Consider the following 15562-nt stretch of genomic DNA (forward strand, 5'->3'; position numbering starts at 1 on the left):
GCCTACCCCTTGCTTTCAATAATTCAGCCACTCAGAGCAACTGCATCCAAGCAGCCCATTGGACAGTTTATTCCATTCTACACTATGGAAACTCTTCCTGACATTTGTTTTAAATTTCAAAACCTGCAAATCTGTCTCCCCCACTTTGCAGTAGTTTAAAATCAACCTTCTATCTGACATTTTAACTGCTGAGTCAGATCTCTCCTTCAGCATTCAAGTTATGGACAACACGTTTTCTGAAATCATTTAATATTTTGCTGCATTTTATTGAAAATGAACTCTCACTATTCCCAACCTCAGGACCCTTCATGATCAATAACTTCTGATGCGGTCACATTGGAATCACAGCAACCAGTTTGAAATAGCAAATTCTCTCAAACAGTGATGAAACAATGGCCAGATAATCCATTTTAGTTGTATGTGATACATAATCAACAGGCCAGGTTAGGGGGTGGGATTACTCACCAGCTTCTTGGGCTTTTGGGGTGAAGTTGTAATGTGTCTACCTCTGGACCAGGATTCAAGTCCCATCTACTTCAGAGGTGTGTAATAACATCTTTGCACTGATTGAATAGAAAACACCTTCACTACTTCTCTCTGCAATAGTACTGTGGGATTTTTATATCCACAGAAGGGAAGTGGGGTCTTGGGGTATAATAGTTCATGAAAGTACTCACTTCAGTTCAACTCTGGATTGATTATGTGCTCAAGTGTCTGCAGTCACCTGAGCACGCAGCCATGTGATACAGAGAGGAGAACAGATATTTACTGAACCACAGGTGACACTCATTTGAAATAAAGGCTTGGCTAGAGATAGAAAAGATGACTATGAACCCCGGTCTGGTGGGTTTAGTTGCTGCTGTAAACTGGTCCTGGACCTCCATCCAGTGCGAAATGAGAAGGATAATCACTTTTTAGAGCAGAAAGGTTTTCAGCGTTTGAAATTGCTAGCACTGTTGTGCAAAAAAACCAATAAAAGCCTCCATCCCTGCCAGTAAATGCCAAAAACCCAGAGGACTTTGAACACTGAAGTTTACATGTAGAGCAAATACAAATTAGACCATTTTTATTCAGCAGCTTTCAATTATTGTATGGGGTGGGCATGATAAATCCTGTGACAGCTAACCGTCCACATAAAACTGACTTTTCTGATGTATCACTCCCCTTAAAGCACTCTGTGTAGGAGTATGAGATGGAAATGTGTTGCTGGAGAAGCGCAGCAGGTCAGGCAGCATCTAGGGAACAGGAGAATCGACGTTTCGGGCATTAGCCCTTCTTCAGGAATGAGGAAAGTTTGTGTAGGAGTAGACAGGGCTTTGTGGCAGCACATCCAAGTCCATTCCGTTTGTTACATTAAATGGTCACATCCACCTGTGAGGTCACACATGGCAGTTTCAGACCGGAGGCAAGTAAACTCTGTGGCAGCCGCAATAATTTGTTACCTGGGCAGGTGATTGATGGAAGGAATAATCCCCTTCATAACAGCTGGGCTCATTTAGCTGAGCAGGTAGGTGGAAGTCTTGTTCTAACAACATTCTTAATCTTTGAAGAACTGTCACTGCTGGGTGTACAGGTCTCAAGATTAAACCAGTGAAGACATGAGGTATGAAGTGTGGCAGAAGACCAAAAACTGTTGACTACTTTTCAGCCATTTTGCATTCCATGCACAATCTGAAATCTCAATTCTTATGAAACCATTAAAGCTGTAAGCTGACCTGCAAAACTGTTGAAAGGGCATTGACCTGGAAGATTTACAATTTCTCTATCCAAAAGTAGGCAAGTGCATTTCCAGCATTTTATATTTTGTTTCGAACCCTTCTGGTCCTTTCCTGACAATAACTGGTCTCGGTCTTTACCCCAGTCTTTTGTAATTTAGCTAAAATGAAGAACTGCATATGCTTGTGATCTAAGAGAGAAACTTCTGGAGAAACCTAGCACATCTGGCAACATCTGTGGAGAGGAGGCAGAGTTACTATTTCAAGTTCAGTGATCTCTCTTCAGTACACACCTGAAGGGTCACTGGTCTCGCCTTCAACTCTGCCTTCTCACCATAGCTGCTGCCAGAGCTGCTGTTTCTCCAGCAATTTCTAATTTAGAATATACCACAATATCAAACATTTCTCCTCTCCCTGGAAGACACAGCAGGCTGATAGATCACACTTTCAGGCCTGTCATAGCAAACATACCTTTATTATTTCCTTCAATGTGGCTGTCAAACATCATACAACTATAGAAGTAGAGCCTGAAGCAGAGTTAAGTTTGAGAATCTTCCACATTCCAGTTTCTACCACAAGCACTTTCATTTAAAAAGGTGTTGGGGATACAGAAACACTGTCTCTAGCTCAGTTAAGATATTGATGTCCCAATCCTCTTGTGTTCAATACTGAATCTGATTTATTTTATAGTCAATGCTTGATTCACTTTTTGTCCCCATATCTAATCCCATTAAAGGGTTCGCTACTGTAACTGTCAGCCAAGTGCAAATATTTCTTGCTGTGACGACTGGCAATTGATTGACAATCTGAGCCACATGAAAATGGTTTCCTTTTCTCCTCTTAAAAAGGAGCCTTTGGTGCCAGACAAAAAATAAGATCATAAGAAATAGGAACAGGAGCAGGCCATTCAGTCCTTTGAGCCTGCTCTGCCATTCAACAGGATCATGGCTGATCCAACACATGCCCACTTCCCTGCTTTTTCTCTGTAATCCTAGATTCTTGATCAGTAGGGGAATCAATCAGGCTCAGTGTTAAATATACAAAAGGACTGCCCCCACAACTCTTTGCAGCAAGGAATTCCTTTTCACCTCAATCTTAAATTAGCACCACTTTATTCTGAGACCATGTCCTCTGGTCTTAGACTCTCCCATGAAGGGTAACATCCTCTCAGCATTTACCCTATTAACCCAATTAGAATTCTATATGTTTCAATGAGACCACCTCTCATACTTCTAAAGTCCATCAAGTAGAGTTTTAACCTCATAGAGATGTAAAACATGGAAACAGATGCTTAAGTCCAACTTGTCAATGCCAACCAGATATCCTAATCTAGTCCCATTTACCTGCAGTTGGCCCATATCCCTCTAAGCTCTTCCTATTCACATACCAATCCAGATGCCCTTTTAATGTTGTAATTGTAGCTGCCTCCACCACTTCCTCTGGCAGCTCATTCCCTACACGCACTACCCTCTGTGAAAAGTTGCCCCTTAGGTCTCTCGAATTTTTTTCCCCTCACCCTAAACCTATGCCCTCGAGTTCTGGACTCCCCCACCCCAGGGAAAAGACTTTGTCTATTTACCCTATCCATGCCCCTCATGATTTTATAAACCTTTATAAAGGTCACTTCTCAGCCTCCAGTGCTCCAGGGAAAACAGCTCCAGCCTATTCAGCCTCTCTCTATAGCTCAAACCCTCCAACCCTGGCAACATCCTTGTAAATCTTTTCTGCACCCTTTCAAGTTTCACAACATCATTCCAATAGGAAGATCAGAATTGCACTCAATATTTCAAAAGTGGCCTAACATGTTGTGTACAGCTGCAACATGACCTCCCAACTACTATATTCATTGCTCTGACCAATAAAGGAAAGCATACCAAATGCCTCCTTCACCATCTACCTTTAAGGAGCTATAAACCTGCACTCGAAGGTCTCTTTGTTCAGCAACACTCCTCAGGACCTTACCAGTAAGGTGTATAAGTCCTGCTAAGATTTGCCTTTCCAAAATGCAGCACCTCCCATTTATCTAAATTAAACTTCATCTGCCACTCCTCAGCCCATTTGAGCAAGATCCCATTATACTCTGAGGCGACCTCCTTTGCTGCCCACTACACCTCCAATTTTGGTATCATCTGTAAACTTCCTAACTATAACTCCTATGTTCACTGAAGTCCATACAGATCATGTCCACTGCTCTTCCCTCATCAATCCTCTTCATGACATTTTTTTTAAGAAAACTCAATCAAATTAGTGAGACATGATTTCCCACAGACAAAGCCATGTTGACTATCCCTAATCAATCCTTGCTTTTCCAGATACATTTAACTCCTGTCTCTCTGGATTGTTTAGTATCTTCCCCACCTCCTGTTTGATCTTTGCTCATACTAGGGATCATCAGAGTGAATTTTCCCTGAACTGGCTCCGATGATATTGGGGACTAAAACTTTTCAGTACTCCAGATGTGGTCTCACCAGCACCTTGTATAGTTGCAGTCAGACATCCCTACTCTTATATTTTAACCCCCCTTGGAATAAGGGCCAAATTCCATTAGCCTTCCAGATTACCTGCTGCCCCTGTGTGCTAGCTTTCTATGTTAAATGCACAAGTACCTGAAAGTTCCTTTGTGTTGCAGCTTTCTGCAGTTTATGACAGAACACATTTGCTTGGTAGTACTTTCAACTGATGTTCCAAAGATATCGCCAGTAGGAGTCACTGTGTAGCACAAGGTGAAGAGTTTTGACTGATATCGCTCCAGATGCCTAATCCCTACCAAACTTCAAACATTAAAAAAAATACAAGACACACTTTGTACAAACCTAACTGATCTAATAATGTATTACTCAGGGCTACATCGTGATTAGGCATTTAAGAATCAAAACCATTGTAGCCATTTCATAAATGTACATATTATAAAGAACTTGTACGGATCTAACATTGGAATTTATATTCTAAAAACAATTCAGTTCAGAGGAGCTAAATATACACACAAGTTATCTAATATTTATAGACATTAGACTCCCACAAGGCCTAAGCACAGGAGTCTGTATTGCATTAGAGTTTGCAGCTCAAGGCAGCCATTGGGAAGTACCGTATCAGCATTTAGATAATCAGATGACACAGCAATAATCAGAAGAACAGATGCCATTTCAGCGTCTTTGGGAGTAGGGTTGGAGAAAGAGAAGCAAGAGAAAATAATTTCTTTCCCTGCTCTAGAATCCACCAATGAACCTTTGGAGTGCCCCAACCTCTTGTTACATTCTTCTCTCCATCTTCCAGGTGAATCTGAGCACAGAATCTGGTCTTGAATTGTCACAGTTCAAATATTTTTCAATGATTTTATTATAATTGCACCTCGTTTGTTTATAAAATATGGGAGATAGCATGGTAGCAGACATGTCACTGGACTCGTACTCCAGACTCCCAGGCTAATGAGCTGGGTACAAGGGTTCTTACCATGGCAACTGGTGGAATTTAAATTTGATTAATAAATTTGAAATTTAAAAGGCGTTTCAATAACAGTGACTGTGAAAGTACCACCAACTGTTGTAAAACTCCATGTGGTTCACTAATGGGCGTCCTGCCTGAGTAACCAAGGTAAAGGGAAGCTCATTAAGACCTTACAGGCAGGCATTCTATCACCATGGCCATGTTATCTCATGGAAGAGATGGGGAACACAGTAAGTGGTACAGGCCAATTCAAGTATTTTGTAGATAATAGCATTTGCTAATAATTTATATTGCCAAATTTATTACCCCACCATGAACAAGGTGACTGAAAAAGATAACTGAAGTCATTTGAATGGAGGCGTTTAGTGCCTTACCACACCAATAGGGTCTTCATTTCTACCTACATGTCTGATACACATCTACAGCTGGGCAGCAAGGAGACCAGGGCTGAGGACTCGCCCCCTCTATGGATATCAAAGCCGCAATTTACCATGCAGCTCAAAAACAAAAGAAAACAAATCCAGTTTACTTTAACCTGGGTTTATAGTTCTGTTTCACTCTGCAAATGGCTGCACTGATAGGAGGTGGGGGAGGGATGATCAGGAATGAGATCTGAAGTTACAAGTTCCTACCACTGAGTAATGATGATTTGCTGCTACTCAAGAGAAATGTATTTCAATAACACAATGACAGCAAAACTCGGGGCCACCATTTTGCAGTCTGAAAGAAGACAAAATAGACTAACATCCTTTTGAAGGTATAGTTGTGCTACAAAGACAGATGCCAGGTATCAAGTTTCTCAAAGGTACTGAGATCCCGTTTTATGCCCACCACTTCCTCCCCCATATTTCAGAAGGGTTAACAGAAATCACTGCAGGAGCCAATGTATGCATGTTTCTATTGTAAGCAACACACACAAGTGCTCCAGCCAATTTATCTTGGACAAGGGAACAGTGATATTGATGTTGCACCTTCACTTCTTTTGCAGCTTTGCTTCCAAGTCCTCCCAACATCCCACCACTACCAAGCAAGCAAACACCAGGAATCAAGTTGGCCTTTTAAAGTCCAAATTCCACGCTGGACAGATGGTGGGGTTTGGGAGTGGGAGTGGGAGTTGGGGAAGAGGCATGGAGAAGTTGAAGTTTGAATAAATGTTCCACTGCAATTCAAAAATGCCTCTCCTATGCATCAATTTTAATACTGAGATAGCAAAAGACTGAAAATGCTAGAAATATGATGGGGGTGGAGTGGGGGAAAACAGAAAATACTATGCAGGTCTAGCGGTCTCTGGAGAGGAAAAAAAAGCAGGAATTTATTTTAGTTGATTCATGAAGTGCGAGTCTGTTGTGACTGGGGCAACATTTTTTGCATATGCCTAGTGGTCCTTGAGAAGATGGTGGTGAGCTGCCTTCTCTTGAACTGTAGTCCATCTCGTGTAGCCACATCCACAATGCCATGAGGGAAGGAGTCCAGGATTTTAATCCAGTGACACTGATGGAATGACGATATATTTTTAAATCAGGTTAGTGAATAGCTTGGAAGGAAATTTGCAGTTGGTGACGTTCCCATATATCTGCTGCACTTATCCATCAAGCTGAAAGTGGAAAGCAGTATACAAGGACCCTTAGTGACTTGCTGCAATATTTTGCAGATGTTATACACTGCTGCTATGAGCGTCTCTGGTGGAGGGAATTAATATTTGTAGGTGTGGTGCTAATTCAGGCGGACACTTACTTCTGGATGGTGTCAAGCTTCAGTGTTTTTAATGCTGCAGTCATCCTGGCAAGTATAGAGTATTACATCATACTCGTGACTTGTGCCTTGTAGATGATGGACAGACATTGGGAAGCCCAGACACAAATTAGTAACTGAAATCCGGAGCCTCTGATTTGCCCGAGCATATGTGACTAGAGCATTTCAGTTTCTGGTCAGTGGTAACACCCAGAATGTTAAGAGTGGAGGAATTCAGCAATGGCAGTGGTATTAAACGTCAAGAACAATGGTTTCTTTTTGTTGGAGATGGTCATTTCCTGGTACTTGAGGTGCAAATGTTACCAGTTGTCAGGTCTTTCAGTATTTGAATATCGAACTCAACGCAAATGGTGCTGCACATTAAGTTGGGCCTGGGACACAACCCAGAGGAATATCTGCAGTGGCATCCTAGACCAGAAGTGACTGACCTCCAACAACCGCAACTGTCTTCCTTTTTAGGTAGGCATTGCTGCAACCAGTTGAGTTTTTCCCAATTCCCACCGACTCCAGTTTTGCTTGAGGTCCTGGATGCTGCACTAAGTCAGATACTGCCTTGCATTTCTGAACACTCCCAATTCTAATGGAACAGTTAAAAAAAAAGGTTCCCCATCAAAAGACCTTTTTATTTCTTTATTTAGCCTATTGCCATCTCTTGTAGGTTTGCCCTAGCATCCCTGACCCTTTAATTCTCCTCTTGATCCTGAATCCCTTTTGTTTCCTTCTCCCTGATCTCTGCCCAGCTTCAAAACTCTTAAGTTGAGTATGCACAGTACTGAGTGTCAACCTTTCTCCAAATCCACCAGATTTGAGTATTTTCACAATTTTCTGTATATACTGAGAATGTCTATCTGGAATTTTACATTTTTGTAAAAGGAAAGGATTTGTTTATTTGTAGTACTGAATCAAAAGATGAAAGCCTCAGACAAGATAATTTCAATATAGTATTTATATTTTTCACCTCAAATGCATGTAAAGAAAGATGTTTATAGATTCCCTCATTAAGTTGGCAGCTAAAGAAATAGGTTTAACTCTATGTTTTTAAAAATGGAAGTTAATGTTGGCAATTAAAAGACTTTATTGTTGTGACAGTTGTAATCAACAGGCCATCAATTCCCAGTTCCCTGAAGTTGGATACACAGTAGGGACACGTGGAAAGGGAAGCAGTTGTTAGATGCTCCAACCATAAACCAGTCTTTGAGTGAGCAAGGATGGAACTATTAATCGCCCTTCAACAGAGCCAGATCCACCAAGTCAGGTTCCATCCTCATCCCAAGCCTACACAGGCATAGCCTCTTAGTTCTACCTTCGAAGTGATCTGGAGGCCAAACCACAGACATGCCTTACCATCATCACAGCTGTGATCAGCAGACAATGAACTGATGGCTATGAAGTGAGTCACAAATCTTGCATGTACAATTTGAGCCCACAGATACAGTATTCCTGCTCACACAACAACATAGTCAATGCTGTTCTTGGTGAATTGCAGGGCATGTCCAGAAATGAAAATACAAAGCTGACTAGTTGGCATATGAAAAGGGGGAAAGACGACTTAATTTTTCTCATTTTACGTCCTTCATCCAAATTGGAAAATAAGTATTGTGGATTGAGTAAAGTCAAAGAGGAAGTACAATAACGAAAGGTGAAAGCATGACCAGCTTCTTTGGACAGTCAGCACAAGCAAAATCTTGACTTCAGCCCATGATTCTCCAATCCCTGCCATGTCTTGAGATGGAAAAACCCATAAAACTTGCAAATGACTCATACTGGCACAGTTTTGTACATTTTAAAATGGAGATCTGATATGACCAGTACATTCATTTGTAAGTATTTGTTTTTTTACCCCTCTTTGGGTTTGGTCTTGTATGCAAGGTACATTCAAGCTACAGCGCAAGGGTCACTTGTAGCAGTTCTTGTCCATGAAGCACAGGAAACTTCATGTTCATTTGTGCTTTAATTCATCACTTGTTGCATTTCCACAGTGGAACTTGAAGGGCACATTTTTAGAAAGAGCTGTTCTTGGAGCCTGCAATTCCCCCAATAAAGGTAACAAGTTCACAGCTACAGCCTTAAAATATATAATCCAAATTAAAATGGGAACATTAGTTAAAATATTTGCACATTTGTTCATGAGACTCCATGGTTAAAGAGGACCAGACAAAAGGCTGATTTCTCATTAACAGGCCTTTGTATGTTCCAGTTTTAACAACATATATCCAAAATGTTAATTTTTCCCTTCTCTGTACAGAGGGTGACGTCCTTAGACATTTCCAGCTGCTGTATTAAACTTCAATTTTGCTGAAACCATACTGCAGTCTAATTTTTTTTTTAAAAATGGAAGCACAGTTACATTGAGACTTGAATTAGTATAATTTTACATAAACACACAAGAGCAAGTTTTTGGTGCTTAGCTGGGCCCTAATAGACCTACAGCATAAAACAAAAGTGATCAACCACTGCACGATTAAAGCCAGTGTAAAACATTCTCAGTACACTTTCTATATAAAGCCTCAATACTGCTACTATATAGTAACCTTTAAAAAAAAAGGTCCTCACTGTAAAGTCCCTAGGTTCAAAGGGCAACAGTGAAATATTCAATCAATCAAACAGACTTTTTTTGGGGGTGTAGTATGAACTGGGAAAAGGTGGCAGAGAAGATAGACAGAGACAGTGACAGTGACAGAGGAGCAGACAGAGACAGACAGAGGAAGAGAGAGAAGAGACAGAATGACAGACAGTGACAGAGGGGCAGACAGAGGGAGAGAGGAGACAGAGAAACAGACAGAATGACAGAGACAGTGACAGAGGAGCAAACAGAGGGAGACAGACAGACAGACAGACAGACGAGAGAGAGAGAGATAGATGAACAACTTTCATTTACAGTCAAATATCCATTGGCCAACCAAAGGCAGATTATCAAGGCGGCCGGATACCATTAAAAATGGCTCCTGTTTTTGGCCTCAAGCTACATTTGACTGACCAACGGATAATGGCCAAGGTAGACCACACACACATTCAAGTACACTCCCTATGCCGACCATGTTCCAGAGCCCTTCTGTTTTTTCTTACATAAGATACATAGTCAAGTGTCTTGCATATTTTATATATATATATAATTTTTTGCCTGGTGGTTCAGTAAATTGCTGCTACCTCATTGACTATAACCTGGACCACAAAGTCTTTCTGGATTTTTGTCTCCTGCAGTCGCATTTTATCGGTGAGTAGCCTCCCAGAGAAGAACCAGCGCTGCCTGGAGGGTTCGATACCTTCCTCTGTGTGCAGCTGCCTCTTCAGCTGCCCGATGGTGTCTGCCATGCTGGCGTTCAGTTTGACATCCTTCCCTGTAGACAAGCGCACCTTGAGCTGGAACTCTCGCTTGGCATTCGCCGGAGGATCGGGTATGTCAGCAGTTTCCTCATCGCACTTTTCAGTGATGAGGTTCAGAGGCGGTGCCAGGCAGTAAACAGGAAGCTGGTAACGGTTGCCAAGCTCATCGTAACATTCCGTTAACGAACCTGGAGAGGGTAGTGGAAAAAAATTTTCAGTGAGAAATCAATCACACTCGATCTGTTCCTCCTTTCAAGAGGGAGCATACCAGACCAGACAGACAGATGGTCAGGCATTAATACTTCAACCTATCAGTTCATCATTATTACTTTGTTTATGGATATATTATAAATACCTGCAGTGCTGCTATCATTAACTACTTTTAAAAACATCAGTTCTGCTTGTCAAATATGAGCATAATGGCTAATCAGATATATTTTGCAACTAGTTCCTGGGTTTGAAGTAAATGTTTAAATATTTCAAGCTTCGGGTTACTGGTATCTCCTCCCAGCTTTGACACGATTCTTCCCTTACTCCTCAGTTCCACAGCTATAAATCCTTCTGGCAACTGACCTGCCTGACAATTATTCACCTGAGTGTTGTGATTATGGCTGGCTATTCATCCAAAAGGGGCACCACGACTGAGCTTGTTGCAGTACTCACCACTCTGTTTCTAGACAAGTGGTAAGTGTTGTTAGCTGTGGTGTCTTCATGAACCGGAGGAGATTGTTTTGCTTCTAATCCATAAGCTATTTTTCCCTAAGACTGGAAAAAGCACCTCATAGCTTACAACTCACTAACATGTTGTATGTTTCTAGGAAGAAATCTAACCCCCAAGAAAAGCTAGGTGAGCTCAAAAGGTGATTTAGGGGAATTAGGTTAAAATTGGAGCAAGTATGGCTTCTCTCTATTAAGGTCACCTATTTCCACCTACTTAATGAGTTGGCTCAGTACTGGTAGAGTTGCTTTAATTTGTATCTTACTTTATTTCCCATCATTCTTAAAACTTTTCAAAATGGCACTGGCCTGTGGTGGCAGTTGAAAAGTTGGTCTTTTACTATTTTTCTTACTGTAAAAACATGTAACAATAAAATCATTCACCTATATAGGTGGGATTGTTCAAGATTTTGACTGATGAAGGAGTTCTGGGTTGTAGGCAGACAGAAAATTGGAGTGTACACCAAAATCAGATCAGCCATGATCTTATTCAATGCCAAAACAAGCTCAAAGTTGAATGTGCTATCACTGTTCTTATGTTCTACGTCCAATGTTCATGTGTGATCATTACGCAGACATGGACCAAACTTCCACATATGTTCATGACATGCAGCTCCTTGAATGTGAACTATCATTCTCCTTTTTATTCCCTTCATAGCCTTGCATTTCCCTCTATCTGGAACTTTATTTACCCTCGACAGCCCAAAAAGAATTGTGAAATTGTTTTGACCAATCCCTCCCCATGTTTCACTGTTATCAACTATATATGTAGCTATTTAGCCCACCCTTTGGGGCTGAGCAAGAGAATTCCATTGGCCTAAATTCATCTCTGCTCGTAAGACTGTCTTTAAACTCTCCACGATTCTGAAAGATAGGATTTACATGCATTTGGAGAGGCAGGACTGATCAGGGATAATCAGCATGGTTTTGTGCGAGGGAAATACTGTCTCTCAAACTTGATTGAGCTTTTTGAGGAAGTAACCAAAAAGATTGATGAGGGCATAACCAAAAAGATTGATGAGGACAGCGCGATAGTTGTTGTTTATGAGGACTTCAGTAAAGCCTTAGACAAGGTTCCACATGGTAGACTAATTGGTAAAGTTAGATCACATGGGATTCAGGGTGAGCTTTCCAACTGGATCCAAAATTTGCTCGATGATAGAGACTGAGTGGAGGAGGTAAGTTGTTTTTCAGACTGGAGGCCTGTGACCAGCAGTGTTCCACAAGCATCGGTACTGGATCCACTTTTGTCTGTCATTTATATAAACAATTTAAATGAGAATATAGGAGGCATGGTTAGTAATTTTGTAGATGACACTAACACTGGCAGTATAGTGAAGAGGGATACCTAAGATTACAAAGAGATCTTGATCCATTGGGTCAATGGGCTGAGGAGTGACAGATGGAATTTAATTTCGGTAAATGTGAAGTATTGCATTTTGGTAAACAAACATGGGCAGGATTCACACAATTAATGGTAGGGCCCTGGGGAGTTTTGCAGAACAGAGAGACCGAGGTGGTTCAAGTACCTAATTCTTTGAAATTTGGATCACATGTAGACAGGGTGGTTAAGGCAGTGTTCAGCATGCTTGCCTTCATTGACTGACCATTCAAGGAAAGAAATTTATGTTAGTGATGCAGGTTGATCAGTAATACAACAGGAAAAACTTAGAACGTATAGACAAAAATCATTAAAGCCTGCTGTAACAGTATGCAGAGTAAAAATCTGATGAAGCCAGCACAACTATCTCCAACTAAAATTAGCGTCCTGATGCAGCAAGACTCATCAGCCGCAGAAATCCACAGGGAGCCGAATCAGAACTACATTCCACTTGACACATAAAGCAAAGGTTGCAAATGCTTGTAGTGACAAGGTGAACGATGAACAGGAAAACAGAAGCAAACTTATAAACTCGACTCAATTAGGTGGTCATGGGTTCAAATGAGACACTGGAAGTGGAGTGCATAACTTAAGGCAATATAATGCAGTTGGACATTCTATCATCTTTCAGATGAAGAACTTAAGGAATGGCTTCATCTAGTTGCTTAGTTGAATTTTAAAAAATCCCATGGAACCACTCCAAAGCAGTGGGGAAATTTGTCTGCAGCTGTGGCCAACATTTGTCCCTCAATGATACAGTCAGTCAGTCATACACCATGCCAACCAAGTTTCCGAAACTGAACCAGTCCATTCTGCCAGTGTTTGGCTCATATCCCTCAAAATGCTTTCAATCCAGGTATGTGTTGTTATGAAGGTGTAGAAGTGCTCTGTACCTTTAAGAGAGAGGGGAAGCTCGTAAGCACTGACTGAAAGCACAAAGTGCCCTGAAGATAAAAATGTAACACTTGGTTGAAACAAGTAGTGAGTGGAAACATATGGTGTTGTATTGCCATGGAACAAAAACAAATTCAAGTTCGACCAGTTTAAATTATGCCCCACAGAGCAAATTTGAATTTTATTGTTTGGGATGACATCAAACCAATGAAATGATCCAAGGCTTTGGGGTAAAAGACTGGACATGTTGAACAGTTAGGGAAGAACTGTCAAGCACAACAAGTATAGACTGCTAGATGAATGGATCTCTGAACGGGACCTGTTCATATGAAAGACCTGTGAAGCAGAATACTGAAGAAAAGGCAACAGAAGAAAATCTGCAGAGGAGATACAAAGAAGATTCGACAGCTGGCTGGTTTTGAAAGCTGAAATTGTTTTTGCAAATCTTAATTTTTTTTAAAAATTGGAACAGTATTGTAGAATGGTAGGTAAAAGACAGGTTTAAGAGAAAGGAGTTGTAAATAGCTGTTGTTTTAATGATCTCTGTTGGCCGTAAATAATAAAATTGTTAATTTTTACTTTAAATAGTGACCTCTGGGATAGTTATTAGCTCGAGGTGAGCTTCTGTGTGTTGGGTTTAAATTAGCAGAGGGGTTTACCCCCATTTGTCTTAACAGTGTCCAAATGCCTTTTACATGTTGTAATTGCACCCATCTCCAAGTCTTCCTCTGGCAGCTCATTCCATAAATGCACCACCCTCTGAATCCTATGTCCTCCAGTTTTGGACTCCTCTACCCTAGGGAAAAGACCATGACTATTCACCATATATATGCCCCTAATAATTTCACAAGTTTTATAAAACTCAGTCTCCTATGCCCCAGGGGAAATAGCCACAGTCTATCATGCCTCTCACTAAAGCTCAAACCCTCCAATCCTAGCAACATCCTTGTAAATCTTTTCTGAATCCTTCAAATTTAACATTTCTTATAACAGGGAGACCAGAATTGAATACAGTATTCCAAAAGTGACAATATCCTGTATAGTCACGATATAACATCCTAACTCCTAGACTCAAAAGCTCTAACCAATGAAGGCCAAATGCCTTCTTCATTAGCCTGTGTCTCCATTTCCAAGGAAGTATGCACTGCACCCTTTGGCCCATTTGGCAAGACACCCCAGGGCCCTACCATTAACTGTGCAAGTCCTACCATTAACTGTGCAAGTCCTGCCCTGGTTTGCCTTACCAAAATGCAACACCTCACATTTATCTAAATTAAACTCCTCCTGCCACTCCTTGATCCATTGGCCCATCTGATCAAGGTCTCATTCTAACCTTAAGATAACCTTCTTGACTATCCACTACACCAATTTTGTTGTCATCTGCAAACTTACTAACCACATTTCTGATGTTCACCTACACATTACTTCATAGATTTCCCTTTGGGCAGACTTAGTAATTACCCTCAAAGACAAAGGAACTAATACTGAAGTGACTTTTCATTCCCTTAAAACTTCTGATACCATCTTGGTCAAGTGAATCAGTCATTGACTACTATTGTGCAGGAAAATACAGCAACCATAAAAGGCCTATTAAGCTGCGAGCAGGGAAACACTTTAGCCCACTAATAATAGTTATTTTAAAATTAATGCTTGGGCTGTGGGTGTCATTGGCAGAGCCAGGATGTATTTCGCATTGAATTGCCCGGGTGGGTTTAGCTGAATATTTGTCAGGCTATGTCAGAAGACAGTTAAGGAACCCAACCAAGTCACACCTTGACTAGCCCGTGTAAGGATGGCACGGTTGCTTCACTGAAACAAGTTTATGAATCAGCTGAGTTTTATGACAATTAAATGGCTGAGCAATGGTTCACATTAAATCGTAATTCATTTGCTGGTCATGGGACTGTGCTGGCATAAAACGTAGTGGTCATGGAAAGCAATTCAAATCAGGAATACATAGGGACAAGAAATTAAGATGCTTAGATCTGAGCAGAGATTCCATTATGGAGGAATGGTGGGTGCAATGTTGGAGTTGGAAGGAAGAAGTTGCAGACAGGAATGAGGCCTTGGAAAGATTCAAAAACAAGGATAAGCATTATCTCAAATTTGAGACATTGTTCAACCAGGAGAGAAAATTTATTAGTACAGTAGTGCCTCGACTTACGAACTTAATCCGTTTCGGGACCCGGTTCGCGAACCGAAAAGTTCGCGAACTGAATAAATTTTTCCCATTGCTTGGATAGCATAAGAATGCTTGAACTGCTGTTCACAGCGCACGTGCCAAAGACAAACTGAATGAGATCACGTGGGGCCTGAGAGCTTTTGCGTTCAACAA

At 41.1% G+C, this 15562-nt stretch overlaps 1 protein-coding gene across 1 annotated transcript in view; it reads right to left on the bottom strand.

The window, feature by feature from the left end:
- Positions 1-7968: 7968 nt before the first annotated feature.
- ubtd1b (ubiquitin domain containing 1b) overlaps positions 7969-15562 on the bottom strand; it is a 104148-nt gene continuing 96554 nt past the window's right edge. The window contains exon 3 of the mRNA XM_043712987.2: positions 7969-10423. Coding sequence (XP_043568922.1) covers positions 10041-10423 — 383 coding nt within the window. The 3' untranslated portion in view covers positions 7969-10040. The remainder of the gene's footprint in view (positions 10424-15562) is intronic.

This window comes from Chiloscyllium plagiosum, unplaced genomic scaffold (assembly GCF_037043375.1).
Source record: "Chiloscyllium plagiosum isolate Xiang-an unplaced genomic scaffold, Cpla_swu_hap1 HiC_scaffold_22, whole genome shotgun sequence".
In the NCBI taxonomy this organism is placed as follows: domain Eukaryota; kingdom Metazoa; phylum Chordata; class Chondrichthyes; order Orectolobiformes; family Hemiscylliidae; genus Chiloscyllium; species Chiloscyllium plagiosum.